Genomic DNA, 15,765 nt, shown 5'->3' with positions numbered 1-15,765 from the left:
AGAGGGGCAGGGCCTAAAGGGGCGGGACCAACACGAGCGATTGGCGGTGCCAGAGACGCTTCGCCGAGCAGAGAAACGGATTTGGTCAGGAGTCCGTGGGCAGAGTCGAGATTCCAGATTGGGTAGAAGCGGACTTGGGGGCGGGGATACGAATGCAAAGAAGGGAGCGGGGGTAGGAGCCGATCCAGAGCTGAGGCGTACTGATCTCTAAGGCAAGGAGGATGAAAACTGGGATGGTACGCATGATACGCACAGATTAACCTCCTACCTCCCTTTGCGGATAATCTTCCAAGAAATCCTAGAAAACCTCTGCTCTGTGATTTATGTCTTCCTCATGGTTCAACTGGCTCATTCCCAATAGTTCAATAGTTCTCTTATTAGTCTAGAGAAGACACTATAATCCCCCAGTTTGGCTGTTTAGTTGTTCCATCTTCTCATCTGTTTGTAATATCTAAGCTTACGAGCCCACCTCTGGTACCCAGCTTGGAGCAAAGAGCTTAGTCCGTGAAATTCTGCCTAGCAACCACTGACGTTACCACAGTCAGTGGGTTGATTGGCTAGATTCAGAAGCCTGGGGAAACACTTCCTTTCTAGAGACCCACCACAAAGACCACCGACACCCATAGTTTGCACTTGGCTGATGTATTTGCATAAAGTCAGCGAGAAATAACAGCAGAGACAGCGGTAGACTGAGCTCACTGGCAGTAGAAATCCCATTTCTGAAAAAGAGAAAGGGGAAACAGTGGGGAGAAAACTAGCGGTCACACCACAAAGGATCTAGTGGTTTTAGCAAATGCTGCAGCCACAGGCGCCAGGTTTGGCTGCACAAATGCTATGCAAATTAGCCTAGAGCCCTCTACCCTTTGCACCTCTCAATCGGACTAGGACTTAGAAATCACTCCTCATTTTTCAGATAAGAAAAGGCAGGGGATTTGCTCCAGCACATACAGCTAGGATGCCAGGGAGCCAAGGGTAGGGGCATCTTTGCCCAAGGGCCCTCCCTCCAAGTCCCTGCCAGCCCCCAAGACACTCACATCTGTCTTCACATCAGTTTTGCCAGGCTTCAGGGTCTGGTCTTCGCGTACAATGCTACTGGGGAAATAGCCCAGGCGAGCAGCTACGTCTCCATAGTAATCTCCCTGAACCTGGGGAAGAGGAGTTAAAAGCCGGGGTCTGGGAAGATGGCAAGCTCACTCCTGCTGAAGATCTTTGCACTCTTTTCTCCCTGATCTCGACTTGGCTTGCTCCATCCTCGTCATTCCAATCCCAGCTTAAAGTCACATGCTCGAAGGTCCTCCCTGACCATCCCATGTGAATTAGTCACCCAGTCACTTTATATTAATTCTCAAAGCAGCACATACTTACTGGTATTTTTGATGGGGTGGCACCTACCTCCTTGTCTCCCTCCATTAGAATAAAAGGGGTCGTTCTTTATTGTACCCACTATAGTAGGTGCCCTAATAATTGCTAAACAAAGTAAAGTAGACCACAATAGCCTCCCCTCCAAAACTATATTTCAGCTCACTCCCTCAGATTTTCCCTTCAGGTGAAAAATCAGGGTGCACGCCCACCCCAGCCACCCTACCCTTGCCTCCTCTGTTCTCCCAAGACTCACGCTGCCTCCCCAGAAGAGCCGCCCTCGGCCCTTCAGCTTGGAGAAGACATACACGACTTGGCCCTGGCGTATGGTCAGGAAACGGCAGTCGGGGGCCACGTAGTCCTGAAGGGCCACGGCCATGGAGATGGGGTCTGGGGAAGGAACAGAAGAGAGTAACAGCACCCTCCCCACAGGCTAGCAATCCAAGCCCCCAACGCCCCCAACCCCCAACTCTTACGGCTGCATTCCTCGTCAGCACACAGCTTCCAGTCAGCCAGCCTGGGCATCGGGTGGCCCCCGACACTAGGACCTGGGAAGGCAGACAGCAAGACAACACCAAGGAACACCGAGGACCAAGCCATCGTGGACTGTAAGCAAGAGAGTGCCTAAGGGAGGAACGGGGTCTCCAGTTCCCTCCTGCCCTCCCTCTCCAGCAGCACAAGGAAGCCTGTGTTCTGGGTCTTGTCCCCGCCTTAAACCAGTCCCAAATTTCACCCACACCACCTATAGTCTGCTACCCAGCCAGAACCATTTCAAGGACAGGGTGAGGGCTGCCAGCACAAGGAAATACCCAGATAGGCTCAAGGCAGCCCAGGCCACTCCAAGTAACAGCCACCCCCTCAACAGAGATGGGGTTAAGACAGGCAAGTTGATATTCAATTCCATCTTTTATGAGTTGGCTTGGGGACCTGGGCCCCTCTGCTCTCCCCCGCAGGGACAGAACCCGAGAAGCCAGTATGGAAAAACCACCTTGGAATTTCCTGTGCTGAGGGGCAGCAGAACAAGGCAGCCCTTTGATTGCCAGGAATAGCCCCAGCTCCCAAGTATGGAGTGAATATTATATGTTGGACCTTAAGCTAGGCGATGCCCTACCACTATCACTATTTATCCTCATAAGCCACTTCCTGACTGGGTGACCTGGGCTAAGCTATTCCTCCTCCCAGAGCCTCATCTTTCTCATCTGAAATAGAAATAATAAAAACTAGTAGTTATTTATAAAGCATTCACCATGCATATTTTTATTAACTCAAATGTATACTCTGCACCACCTTTAAGAGGAGTGATCATAACCCCATTTTACGTAGAAATGGAAGCACAGAGCCTTAAAGAACTTGTCCAAGGTTACAGAGTTGGGAAGTGGAGGGGCTAGATGTGGCTCCAGGCCCACACCCATCACTACTGATCTTGGAGCTCAGTCAGTTGCCCAGGGTCAGAATGAGAAAGTGCCAGAGGATTTGAACTCAAGCCTCATTTCTAAAACTGTGCTTCAAACAGAGATCTACATGCCTGAAGACCCATCTCTTTCCTCAGGTATTCTCACCCCTGGTCAGCAAGCAAGTCCGAACTTTAGTTTTAGGGGAAGCATATGGACATACACAGGCTTGGGGTGGGGAAGAATTCATCAGGGGCAAAGACTGGGCCTAGGCCATCTCCACATACCCAACACCCAGCACCAAGTACCATGAGAGCATCAAACAGCTCTACTCAAATATCACCTACTCAGAGGGGCTCCCCTTGATCACCTGTTACTGCTCCCCAGCTCCACCGACACATCACCCCATTATGTCAGTTGTTTCTATCAGAACCCAGCATTTGAAATTAGCTTGTCTATTTCATTTGCCACCGCACAACCTGTGCCAAGAACAGTACTTAGTGTGTAATAGGTACTCAGCAAGTTATTTGCTGAATTTATTCAGTGCTTGCTACGTGCCCGGTGGGGTAGCAGTGGTGGGGGGAGAGGGGGGCGGGCGGTGCACCACAGAAAGAGTCCTCTTTGCACAGGAAGAAAATGAAGCTCAGAGTGCAGACATCAACTGCCCATGGAGGAAACAGCCAGGGAGCCCCCCCAGCAGGCAGACAGTAGAAACCAGGATCCATGGTCCACAGACCCCGGGTTCCCACGAGCCATCTGCAATAACACTGCGCCATTTAGTGAAGACGGCAATCACCTTCCCCTTTTCATCTTTCAGATCCTACAAGGTGAAAGTGTGCCTCTGGTGCCACAAACCCTGATGTTCAAATGCTTCAAACACTGATGTTCCTCTTTAACGGAAGGAGTGCAGCAGGAGGAGGCTGGGGCTCAGAGCCTTGACAGGACAAAAATATCCAGGGAGAATTTAGCACTATGTCTTATTGTATTTATCTTTGTGGTTAATTTTCTACTCTGGCAAGTGATCACACTTTCCCATCTACATGGTGTGAGAAAAGGTTTTAAGCTATATATATACATATATACATATAATATACTTCAGTCGATTTTAAAATTGCCAGGTCAGGTGTATGACAGACTGTGAAGAAAGGTCCCCCATTCAATCTCCCCTTCTTATCCATAGCTTCAGCTGGGTACGTGACCGTCCAGCCAGGAACCACATTTCCCAGCCTCCCCTGCAGTTGGGGCACTGGAGGGAAGATTTGCGCAGCCATCTGCCCGAAGGTCCTGGCTGGCACCTGGCCAGCGGGGGGAGCAGCTGTGTGTGAACTGGCCACGCTCCTGGTACCAGCATCTGATCAGGAGCTTCCCACGTGTGAAGTTTAGGGACTCCCAACAGCAGCACTGACATCTTCCTGAACTCTAGAGACTGCAGCTCAATCGAGGGCTGCAATCTTGAATTCAAATGTCTCCAACCCAGACTGCCACCACTAACATCCTCCCGACGATTTCATGAATACCCAATTCCCTTCCCTTTCTTCCTGAAGTACCTAGAATGGTTTCTGTGGGACTCTTGCTATGACAGAAGGCATTTTTGTCCAGAAAAAGATGAAGAAAAACCTCTTTCTTAACAATCTATCACATTAGAAAATTACTGGAATCAACATACAAGTCTACGAAGTGAATGGTGTGCCATTAAAAGTGGCATCCTTGCACAGTACAGAACCTGCCCGACTGTACCTGGCAGCATGGTTTTTTTTTTTTTTTTTTAAATTTTGATAGTTTATATGTCATTTCAAGTATGATTCTGAACTCACAGTCTGGTGGAATAGTAAGAAATTAAGTAACAGTCATTATCAAGTCTAAGTCCATCACCTCAGATATGCATTGCATAAGGCTTCTCCAGTCATTAGATATTTGTTCATGACGGTTATTACTGGGATGCACATGGTTCATTTAATCGGGTGTCTTGTTTCAGTAGTTCTGTTACTTTTAGGAAATGACTGAGAACAAGTATATTCAATAATTGGAGCTCTCGGGTCTTGAATCCGGTCTTTGCTGGTGCATCACAGATATCTTTTCTGAGATCTTGCCACATCCCACACGCCCAAGGAGCAGTAAGGAAATATGCTTGATGTCTTAGCTTGGGCTGCCATGACAAAATTTCATAAACTAGGTAGCCTGGGCAGCATGGGTTTTAATTTCCTGCCCTGAATGCTGACTGAGACAAAATAAAAATCTACCAAAGTGGTAAAAGTGACTTTAGTTTAGACAATGTTGCTACACTATTCTGGGTTTTCCCAAGGTTGCAATCCCCAACGTGCTGAGAGGCCCAAACGCTCAGAATAATCTGATGTGCAGGGAAGGGAAACACACAGGACAAGAAAATAAAAACAACAAATGGTTGTGAAAAAAACAAACCTCAAAAAAAACACTTTAATTCCAGCCTAACAGCGCCAGGTGCAATGTCTGGGGACAGACTCTGGGTACAATGCTGTGTGGCGACCATTCACTCACACACGGCTCCAAGAAGGCCCCCGAGGGGGACTTACCTTCAGGGGGCTGAGCCAAGAGGGGGAGGGGGTGGCCCCAGAACAGGGGACAGAGACATGGGGAAAGGGTGCTACTTCTTGGCAAAGGAGATCTTCATGGCGTTGTTCTGGGTGATCTTGAAACCCTGCAGGGCGTCGCGTGCGGCCCCTGCCTGCACCTCATTGTCAAACTCCACGAAGGCGATGTCGTGCCGCCCTGGGACCAGCCGGACCTCCTTGAAGCCAGGGAACCTGAGAGATGGTCAGAGACCTCAGGAATCCAGACTCAGCACCTCCCCCCACCTTTCTGGCATCCCGGGGGTAGGGGCCAGGAATGTTGCTAAACATCCCACAATGCAGAGGACAGCCCCAATAACAAAGAATTATCCAGCCCCAAATGTGTATGACGCTAAGTTGATAAACCCTAATATAAAAAAGTGTGCACAAAGGAAACATACCATTTAAATAAAACTGTTAACATGAACACCTGTGCAACCATGACCTCTGTCAAGACAAAGAACACTGCCTCCTCCCCACCCTCCACGTCCTCTCCCAATCTAAGGAATCGTACAAATAACCACTCCGGAAATTACCACCATCCCGACTTTCATGGTCTGCTGTTTCTTTCATTTCCCTCTTCTCATTCCTTACTTCCTTCCCCATTAGGCAACCATCCTCATGTTTACTGGTTATCCCTTTCTCCATGAGTATCCTTAGAAAATATGCATTGTTCTGTGGACATGGTATATGAATGCATGGCATTCTTTTCCCTTTTTATTCAGCTTCTCAAAATTGCCCCTCGGCGTTAGCATAAGGAACCACGCATGCTGCTCTTCCTGTTCCCTCTAGCTGCCACGTGGCGTGCAGTCGCGAGCACCTGCACTTGACCTCTCCCTTCTCCCAGGCTGCCTCTGGCTCCCTGCCACACTGTGAGGAATGCCCTACCCACAGCCCCTGGGGCCTCGTGTTAGAATTTCTGTAGGATATACAGTTAGAAACAGGTACAGATGAAAACGGTATAGGTGAACCTATCTGCAGGGCAGGAAGAGAAACGCAGACGTAGAGAACAGACATGTGAACACAGGGGTGCCAGGGGAGGGGGGGATGAACTGGAGATTAGGTTTGACATGAACACACTACCATGTGTAAAATGGCTAGCTAGTGGGAACCTGCTGTATAGCACAGGGAGCTCAGCTCGGTGCTCTGTGATGACCTAGATGGGTGGGATGGCGGGGGGGAGGGAGGTCCAAGAGGGATGGGATATATATACACATATAGCTGATTCACTTCACTGTACAGCAGAAACTAACACAACATTGTAAAGCAATTATACTCCAATTAAAAAAAAAATGTGGGGGGAAAAAAGAAAGCAGCAAAGCCACCAGGTGAGCATGACTAAACGGTGGCCAGTTACCCTACACAACGCCCGCAGTGGTCTGCATCCCATCTGCAGGGCACGCGGGGTCAAGCATCCCCACCTCCCATACTTGCAGTCTAAACAGGCTGACTCCTACCAGTCTAGCCAGTGTTCAGTGACATCTCACTCTTGTTTGACTTGCCTATGTCCAATTTAGAGACTGCAAAGATGAGACACAGAGCCTGGAGCCCCACTGCAGCCCCATGAAGGCAGAGGACGGCCCACTCGCCCTGGCCACTGCTGCCCTCCACACCCCGCCGCTGCAGGCCCGTCTTCACCCTCCTCCTTTTAACCTCTAGCCGTTGTCCCGCCTGTACAGCCTAAGCAGGCTTGGGGCTCCACCAGCAGAACTGTGAAGCTCATCCATCCCCATGGTGCCACCTCCTGGCCATCACCCTCTGGCCCCCAGCCAGCCACAGGCCCCACTTACTGGTTGAAAAGCATGGAAAGCATGAGCTCGTTGGTCTCTTCAGGCAGGTTTGTGAGGAACAAGATGTGATTTGGTGGATTTTCCGAAAGCTGCAGGAGAGCGACGGGAGCCCATTGAGTCTGGTCGGGGATCTACAGCCCTCCTGCTCTCCAGCCCCTGCCCCACCCCACCTCACCCCCGCCCCTTCCTGAATTCTTTCTAGTCCTGCACCTGACATTCCCTGTGTTGTTGCCTGTCTTGCCCACCCTAGACTGTAAGCCACAAGAGAGCACTGCTGTACCCGTAAGCAGGTGCTCAGAAGTTCACTGAATGAAACTAGGTGCAGCCTATCCCCACTCCAGCCTCACCGTGACCTTCCAAAGTTGCTCCAACGAACACACCAATTTCTGTCCCAGGACCTGACACCATTGCTACATCCTCATCCTCCGGTATCACCTTCTCAGGGAGGTCTGCCCAGACCACCCAACCTAAAACAGTGCTCCCACCAGCCCCTTGCCATTCCTGTCTTCTGACTATAGCAGACCCCAGGAGGACCAGACACTTACAGGCTGTGCAGGTGGCATCTGTCCCGGCATAAGCTGCTGTGGAGGCATGGCCCCTGGTGGGATCTGGCCGGGTGCGAGGCCCGGAGGCGGGATCATGCCGGGGGGCGGCATGTAGGGAGGTTGGCCCGGCATGTGGTGCATGATGCGGGGCGCCTGAGTCATCGGCGGCATGCCCTGCAGGGAGAGAAGGGCAGGACTGAGAGGGGCGCCAGCAGGTGGGAGGAGGTGTGCTTTCAGTGCCGACAGAAAACAGAGAGAAGAAAAGGTTGTTACAGGAAACCCAGGGTGTGAGAGACACAGGGAGAAAGATCCGGTCTTGGAAAAGGCAAAAAAGGCACCCAAAGAGGGACGGATGGAGCAAAACAGACCCAAGGTCACAGCAGACATTAAATCAAAGAGTTTCAAAAAAAACTTTTTCTTAACATAAAAAGATCGGTCGGGGGGGCTTCCCTGGTGGCGCAGTGGTTGAGAGTCCGCCTGCCGATGCAGGGGACACGGGTTCGTGCCCCGGTCCGGGAAGATCCCACATGCCGCGGAGCGGCTGGGCCCGTGAGCCATGGCCGCTGAGCCTGCGCATCCGGAGCCTGTGCTCCGCAACGGGAGAGGCCACAACAGTGAGAGGCCCGCGTACCGCAAAAAAAAAAAAAAAAAAAAAAAAATTGGTCAGGGGGACTTCCCTGGTGGTCCAGTGGTTAGGACTGTGAGCTTCCACTGCATGGGGCATGGATTCAATCCCTGGTCAGGGAGCTAAGATCCCACATGCCATGTGGCGTGGCCAAAGGAAAAAAAAAAAAAATCGCCAGAAGGGCCTAACTTTGTTTAGAGACATATGAGTAGAAAAATAGCCTAGGAAAAAAAATAAAAACATTATCGACTAAAAGGGTGGAAATAAACACTGTAATCAGCATGCTGTACTCCTGCTTCTAAAAATAAACTTCATGGAAAAAGAAACAGACCCAGAGAACAGACAGTGGAAGGCAGAGGTAGCTAGGAATGGTCAAGGCAGGTGCATGAAGAAGTGGGAGTGCTGGTGGCAAGGGGAAGGGAGACAGCCTGAAGGCCAAGAGCGTGTGCACCCAGGGGAGACAGGAGCTGGAATCCCATCTAAGAGTCAAAGGTGGACAGAAAGCTGGGCACAGAAGAGTGGAGACGGTAAGAGTGGCGAAGCTCGATGGTAAGCCAGACATCATCACCGACACAAGACACAATAGAGCACAACCCATCAGAAAAGCTGACGTGGAGGCTCGGAGACCTGAGTAGGTCCAATTCGTCCATCTTTTCTTTAATACTTTGTGCTTTCTGTATCCTGTTTAGAAAACAGGATGTTTCCACTCTTCATGCCCTCACCAAGGTCGTAGACACTTTCCTGTTTTCTTCTAGAACGTTTATTGTTGTAGCTGTCACATTCAGGTCTATGATTCACCTCAAAGTAACTTATACATTGTTAAGGCAGGGCTAACTCTTCCCCTTACAGATATCCAATTGGCCCAGTATCATTTACTAGGGGAAAAACCCCTTTTACCACTGGACTGCATGTGGTACCTTGACATACATGGAGTGACTACATACACGTGTGGATGTTTCAGGACTCTATTCTGCCCCACTAGTCCGTCTTTCTACCCTTATGCCAATACCATACCATCTTGATTACTATATAGCAGGCCCCCAGCTTTGTTCTCCTCGTCTGCCTTGCTTTGCCTTTCCAGACATTTACAGACAGCCTGTCTGTCCCCACAAGTCCCTGTTGGGATTTTGATTGGAATTGTGTTGAATTTTAAATTAATTTGCAGAGAACTGAAGTCTTAATAGCAGTGAGTCTTCCTATCCATTTGATGAGGTCATCTCCAATTTCACTCAGCCATGTTCTATAGTTTCAGTGGGTAGCTTTGCACACTTTTTGTTGAATTTACTCCTCGGAGCTATCTTTCAATTTGAAGTCTACTTGTTTGTGGCCAATGTGTAGAAATAAAACTGACTTTTTCCATCTGACCTTATATCTGGTGACCTTGTTAAATTAAATTCTTTTTAATCCTAACAGTTGATTAGTAGTTTTCTCTGGATTTTCTACACAGACATTGACTTAGAAGACACAGACAGCAAAATCAAGGTCAAGGAAAAAGAGAAAACAAAACAGTGAGACACAAAGAAAGAAAGATCCTGAGAAACAGGCAGGCAGGCACAGACATTTCCAAGTGGAGATACCGTCACTCACACGCTCAACCCCTCCCTAGAGACAGGCACACAATCTCTCTAAGAAAAATGGGAGGGGGGAGTCTGAATCCACAAGGGGAGACCCCTCCCCAACCCACCCTCCCCACCCCACCCCCAAGCCAGCCCACGTGGCTGAGGAAGACCTGGTGGTGAGAAGGCCGTGTCTCTGGGCCCCAGCTTACCGGGACAGGCCCCTGGACAGCGCCCACCACAGGGGCGGCCGCCCCACCCTGCACGGCCTTCTTGGCAGCCGGGGTCTCCTGGCTCTTGGGCTTCCTCTTCTCCCGCTTGCGGTCCCGCTCTACAAAGGTGCCCTTCATCTTGGCAATGATATCCGAGTCAGTCTTGGCGTACTGGATGCGCTGCCGAACCGAGAGCAGAAGGGTTAAGGAGACTGGTCTGGGGCCAGACCACCCGGACGCCCAATCAGACCTTGCCAGGAGCTTGGTGAGTAATGTCACAGAAATCACTCGGCCTCAACATCCTCATCTGTCAAATACGGACTGCGGAATTTCCCACTTCAAAGGACAATCGTGAAGACCATGAGTGAAAGTGCTCCAAACGATGCCTGGCACACAGCAAGTGCCCAGTCAGAGGTTGCTGAGATTCTGAAGGTAAGATGGGACAGCCCCAAGCATCTGGCCCAAGGCAGAAGGAAGGAAACAAGGTCAGGACAGGAGCACTGTGCAGGGGGGTTTCCATCACACAGGACGAGAACTGAGTCTCCAGGCTAAATCTCATTCATTCAGCGGTTTATGGAGCACCTATATCTGCTCTGGCGGTACAGCAATGAGCAAATCACACAAAAGCCCCCGCTCTCATGGAGTCTGTTCGCTGGGAAAGATATGACAGAGATTAAAAAGTGAACTGGAGAAGGGGATGTGAGGAGTTGAGGAGAACTGAAATTTTCAGTGTGGCCAGGAAAGACCTCAGTGAGAAAACACTGGTGTAGAGACAGAGGGAGGGAGGGAGCCACGCAGACATCTAGGGAAAAGAGCATCCTAGCAAAGGAACAGCCATCAAAGGAGTGCAGGGTGTGTTCAAGGAAAAGCAAGGAGGCCAACACAGATGAGGAGGGAAAAAGCCAGGAGCCATGGAGTGTTATAAGCAGGGGAGTGATGAGCTCTCACTTGTGACTTCCAAGGAGCGCTGTGGCTACGGGATGGAGAGTGGCCTGTGAGGACCAGGTGTCGAACCAGGGAGAAGGGTGGCGGCTGGGACCAGGTGGGTGGCAGGGGGGGAGTGAGAAGAACAGGTGGAGGGTTTTGTTTGGTTGGGGGACTTTTTGGTTTTTTTCTTTCATTTTTTTGGTAGAGGTTTTGAAGGTAGAGTTGACGGGACTCACTGACAGAACTCACAGTGGCTCAGTGCTTCATATGGTCCAAGCAATGATTTCAGAGAAAAGCAGGGGAGGAGGGTCTACACAAAACGATTTACTGGTTTTAGTCCTCAAAAGTGAATTCCTGGCCGCTCCAGAGAAGCAACGGAAGATGTGGCAACTGTGGGCTCACATAGCCAGAGGCGATGACAAGCGGCACACTCCAGAAGGAGGTGAGGGCTCCAGGCGGCCCCACTAAACCCGGGGCCAGTGTCTTCCACATGAAGTGACCTGCCTGGGACCTGCAGGCACTGACACTTCTCTCACCTCCCCAAGGGAACTGGTTCAGGGAAGCATATTACAATCAGGTGAAACTGGAAAACTGACTGAGGAACAAAGGAAAAAGCCCGAAGAACCAAAAACATCTCCCACTGATAACGGCAGGAATTCTAGTTCAGGGCAGGGACTTTAAGCCACTCCTCACCTCCTGGACGGCAGTCCCCACGGCTGCCCACTTGGCCTCCTGAACATCCGTAACCCACTTCTTCCCATCCCACGGCCCCTGCCCTGGTCCCGGCCCAACCCCACCACCTGGGAGCCAACCCAGCCTCACCTTCACAACGGAACCCCATCTCCCTCCTAACCCCCCTACCCAACAGCCACAGGCAGTCCCCAAAAAGCTTCCCTTGCTTCCCCAGCACCCTCGGAATCAAGTCCACTTTCAGGACCAACTCCAGCTCCTTAGCCTGACTTCTGACTGGCTCTCCAGGCCAGTCCCTCCCACCACATCCCACCCTTCACTCCAGCTAAGGGAACTTGACTCACTTCCTCAACTACACGTGCTCTTGGTTATCTCCAGGCCTTAGTCCACTGTCTTTCTCCCTCTCCTCCCCCAGCGACTCTTCTCCAAGTCTTACTCATCCAGAAAGGCTTCCCGGCAAACTCCCAGAGTGGGTGAGAGGCCGCGCCTAAGCTCCCCCAGCTCTGTGCACTTGCCCGGTCCCAGCCCCGACCCCTCCGGGTCATCGCCATCTGGAGGCAGGCGTGTCTCTCCAACTGCACTGTGGGCCCGAGAGGGCAGAGCTGGGCCTTCCCTTGATCATGGTGTTTCCACAGCCCCAGTGCAGTGAACAGTGGATGCTGAGGACTAGCAAGAGAAACTCCCGTCCTCAATGGTCTGGACTACAGGTGACATAAGTCCAGACCCATCCAGCCTGCAACAGCCTTGCACGGGCATACACCCACACCCTCCACACCCAGTGCTCACCATGGGCTTGTCGTAGAAGGGGAAACCCTGCATGGAGCGCAGGGCATTGGTGGCGCTGCTGACCTCCTTGAAGATGACAAAGGCCTGGCCCCTCATCTTCAGGCTTCGTGATACCAGGATATCCAGGATCTGGCCAAACTGGGAGAAGATAGCGTACAGGGACTTCTTCAGCTCTGCGGTGGGGGGAGGAAAGACCCATAGGTGACTGGAGGCCTTGGTATCATGTCCTGCGTCTCGAGCTCCCCTTTGCAGAGAAGACGCAGCCCAGGAGGGAAACCATCAGTCCACTGACAACGAGTACAGAGCAATACCAGCAGCAGCCTAGAACCACTCAAGTGGTCGCGTGCACTCCTCTGGAAGAGATCGACAGTAACAGTACCTACCCCACAACGTCGCTGTACGAGGAACGTGAGTCACACATACACAGGACACACGGTAAACGTTCGATAAATGCGAGCACTTCTTCTCATTGTCTCCAGCGCCTTGACACACGCCCCCCTGATGTGGCCCAGGCTGACTTCCACCACCTCATCTCTCCCCGCACTCTACCTTGACTCCTATAGCTCCAGCCACACTGGCTTTCCTGCCCTTTCTCAGGCCCGTCACAGCAACTCTGCCTCAGGACCTTTGCATTGGCTGCTCCCTCTCCTAGGAGCATCCTTCTGATGTGTACATGGCCTCCTTCCATTCAACCAGGGCTCAGCAGATATGCTGCCACCTGAGGCACTCCCTGACCACCCTGTGTGAGTAAGTGCCCTCTCATGTCACTCTCCCCCACTCCTGGGACCCTACCTGCTCTTCCTTCATGGCATTTCCCACCTCTTGACATCATGTTTGTTTACTTTTTGTTTAGCTCTCCTTCTGAAGAGCTACAAGCCTTCTTATTTATCACCTTATCCCCATGAGCAGTACGGTCACCAGCACACAAACCTCCAAAAGCATTTGCATGAATAAAGGTACCATTAAACGATTTATGGAAATAACTTCACTAAATTCTTACAACTACTCCATGAAGCAGCAGTTATAACTGTCTCAATTTTACTAACATGGATAGAAGCTCTCAGAGGATCTGTCACTGGCCCAGGAGGAGTGTCCCAAGGGTGCTGGGAAGACCCTGAAGAGCCAGGACCAGGACAGGGACAAGGAGCCTAGCCCATCCGAACCCAGTACCACCATACCTCACTAGCAAACGGCCACACCTGACAGCAAGAAAAGGGTACCAGTCTTATGCAAAGAAGGTATCTGAGCTTAAGATGTTTGGTCAAAGAAACAAGGAGAGGAAAGAAAAGGCGGGGCAGGGCAAAGAGGGAAGCAAATAGCCAAAAATTCTGATGACATTTCTGGGCTTTGTCTCCACTCCCCATCCCCATGAACCCAGTTTGGGCTTTAGTCATTCTGCTGGACTCTGCGCCTCTCCCCAGTCTCCTTTCTTGCCCCCTCAAGTTCACCCTCCACAGCTGGAAAGATCTTTCACAATTAATTGCATCCCTTGCCTGGCTCCCCAAAGCCCTCAGGACAAAGTCCAACACCTCACCCAGCCCACAAGGCCCCATGAGCCAGAGTGCACCGTTCTCCATGAGTCATAGGCCTCTAAGTCTCAGACATACAAAACTATAGTACATGTAGTTCCCAGAATGCCCTGGGCTCTCTTTTGCCCCTGGATATTTGCATGTGCTGGTACAGGTTAAGAACTCTCTTCCCCCACATCATAACACAAATAATAACATAAATACTGCTTCTTCTACCTGTTAGGCTTTTCCAAAATGTCTCCTTTTCTGTGAAACTGAATGAATACCTCTTTCTAGGTGCCCCATCTCAACCCTGACAACTCTGCCTGTGCTTCCCCAATCATGCCCTAGCTACTCTGGGATATCACTGTCTGGTAGCAGGTCTGTCATCCCTACTGGACTGTGGCTCCATGAAGCTAGGACCAGGACTGTCTCAGTCACCAGTGTGTCCCCAGCTCCACAAAGCACCGGCTGGGCACAACGTTCTAAAAGTATATGAGGGATTTACGGGGCTCGTTTTATCACCTTCAACAGCAACTTTATTGGTAACGTCAAACTTAATCCCAGCGAGCTCCTTTGGTTCTCCTAATAATTTTCTTGAGGCAATAATAAGAGCTAACACTTATCCAACACTTACTAACCGCTGAGCACCATCAAAAGAAGCTGAATGGCTGAATGGAAGTTTATCTAATATAACCCCCATAACACCCACACAGAGAAGATATGACTTTACCCAGTCTTCCTATATAGAAAATGAGTGTCAACAAAAAGTGGTAGCTTGCTCAAGAAAATGGAAAAGTATGTCTGATGTCAAGAATTGAGTTCTTAAGCAGAATTCCATACTGGTGGCGTCAACCACTTTTCAGTGCTGTGTGACCCTGGGCGAATCACAACACCCCTGAGTCTCAGTTTCCTAATCCGAGAAATGGGAAGAATAGGTCCTTCCTGCAGGGCTGCTATGAAAGTTAAAAGTAACCAAGATTTGTATTTACGTCAGCACCTGGTGCCGAGTGTTAGCCATCATTATTGTTCATTTCATTTTCATTTTGAAATGAAACATTTCATTGTGGGCTAATCACTGACCAAGACAGTTGCCGTTCTTACCCTCCTGTAACTCACAGGCCAGGAAAGAGACAGCCCCATGACAGCCCAGAACAATCAGGGCTTGAAGGGGGATGTCCAGGGTTATGGGAAGTCAGAGGCAGGCACGTGGGCGGAAAAGGGAGGGGGAAGGCATCCTGGAGGAGAGGTCCTGTGAGGTGAAACCTTGAAGCACGAGTAAGTGACCAGGTTAATGGGCAGAGCGTAAGATGAACTGAGGAAATATTAAAGGCAGAGGAAGCGGCATGGGCAAAGGCCGAGGGGTTAACTCTAACAGTTTGAGTGGACAAGGCTGAGGAAGAGACATGGATGCTGGGGACAGAAGAGGGAGCCGGCTCTTGCGGGATAGCCTGGAGTCCGGACTATCCCAAGAACTCACCATCCTTCTTGATCTTCTCGTTGAGATTGTTGATATAAATAGTATGGTTGGGGCGGGTCTCGGGAACTGCCATGGAGTGAGTTGCTGAGGTAGGGCTGAAAGAATTAAAAAGTCCCACTCAGCCCTGGGTTTCTGCAAATCCTTCGTCCCAACGCGGGCTGTTTAGGGATCTTCCTTTCAAGAGGAAGTCAGGTAAAGGAGAGAGAAGGGAAGAGGGAAGAACAGCTCGGAAAACAAAGCAAACGCAGGACACCGCTTCTCTTCCCCGCGTGGTGAGGGAAATCTCGTGAGGTTTACTACGAGTCCCAGGA

The 15,765-nt window shown here is 50.7% G+C and overlaps 2 protein-coding genes across 2 annotated transcripts; both read right to left on the bottom strand.

The window, feature by feature from the left end:
• Positions 1–695: 695 nt before the first annotated feature.
• MIA (MIA SH3 domain containing) lies at positions 696–1,959 on the bottom strand (the record flags this gene model as incomplete). Its single annotated transcript, XM_082862125.1, has 4 exons — positions 696–719; positions 1,035–1,145; positions 1,616–1,749; positions 1,836–1,959. 4 exons carry the CDS (start codon positions 1,957–1,959, stop codon positions 696–698), a joined length of 393 nt encoding a protein of 130 aa, XP_082718251.1.
• Positions 1,960–5,151: 3,192 nt separating this feature from the next.
• Positions 5,152–15,610, bottom strand: SNRPA (small nuclear ribonucleoprotein polypeptide A). The gene is made up of 6 exons (XM_082862005.1): positions 15,455–15,610; positions 12,467–12,639; positions 10,064–10,243; positions 7,671–7,844; positions 7,126–7,214; positions 5,152–5,530 (listed from the first exon to the last, which is right to left on the bottom strand). The coding sequence occupies exons 1-6, from the start codon at positions 15,525–15,527 to the stop codon at positions 5,371–5,373; spliced, it is 849 nt and encodes a 282-aa protein (XP_082718131.1). The 5' UTR covers positions 15,528–15,610; the 3' UTR covers positions 5,152–5,370.
• Between the last annotated feature and the right edge of the window lie 155 nt (positions 15,611–15,765).

This window comes from Leucopleurus acutus, assembly GCF_964270905.1.
Source record: "Leucopleurus acutus genome assembly, chromosome: 20".
Classification (NCBI taxonomy): Eukaryota; Metazoa; Chordata; class Mammalia; order Artiodactyla; family Delphinidae; genus Leucopleurus; species Leucopleurus acutus.
This window is presented reverse-complemented; position numbering and strand designations above follow the sequence as displayed.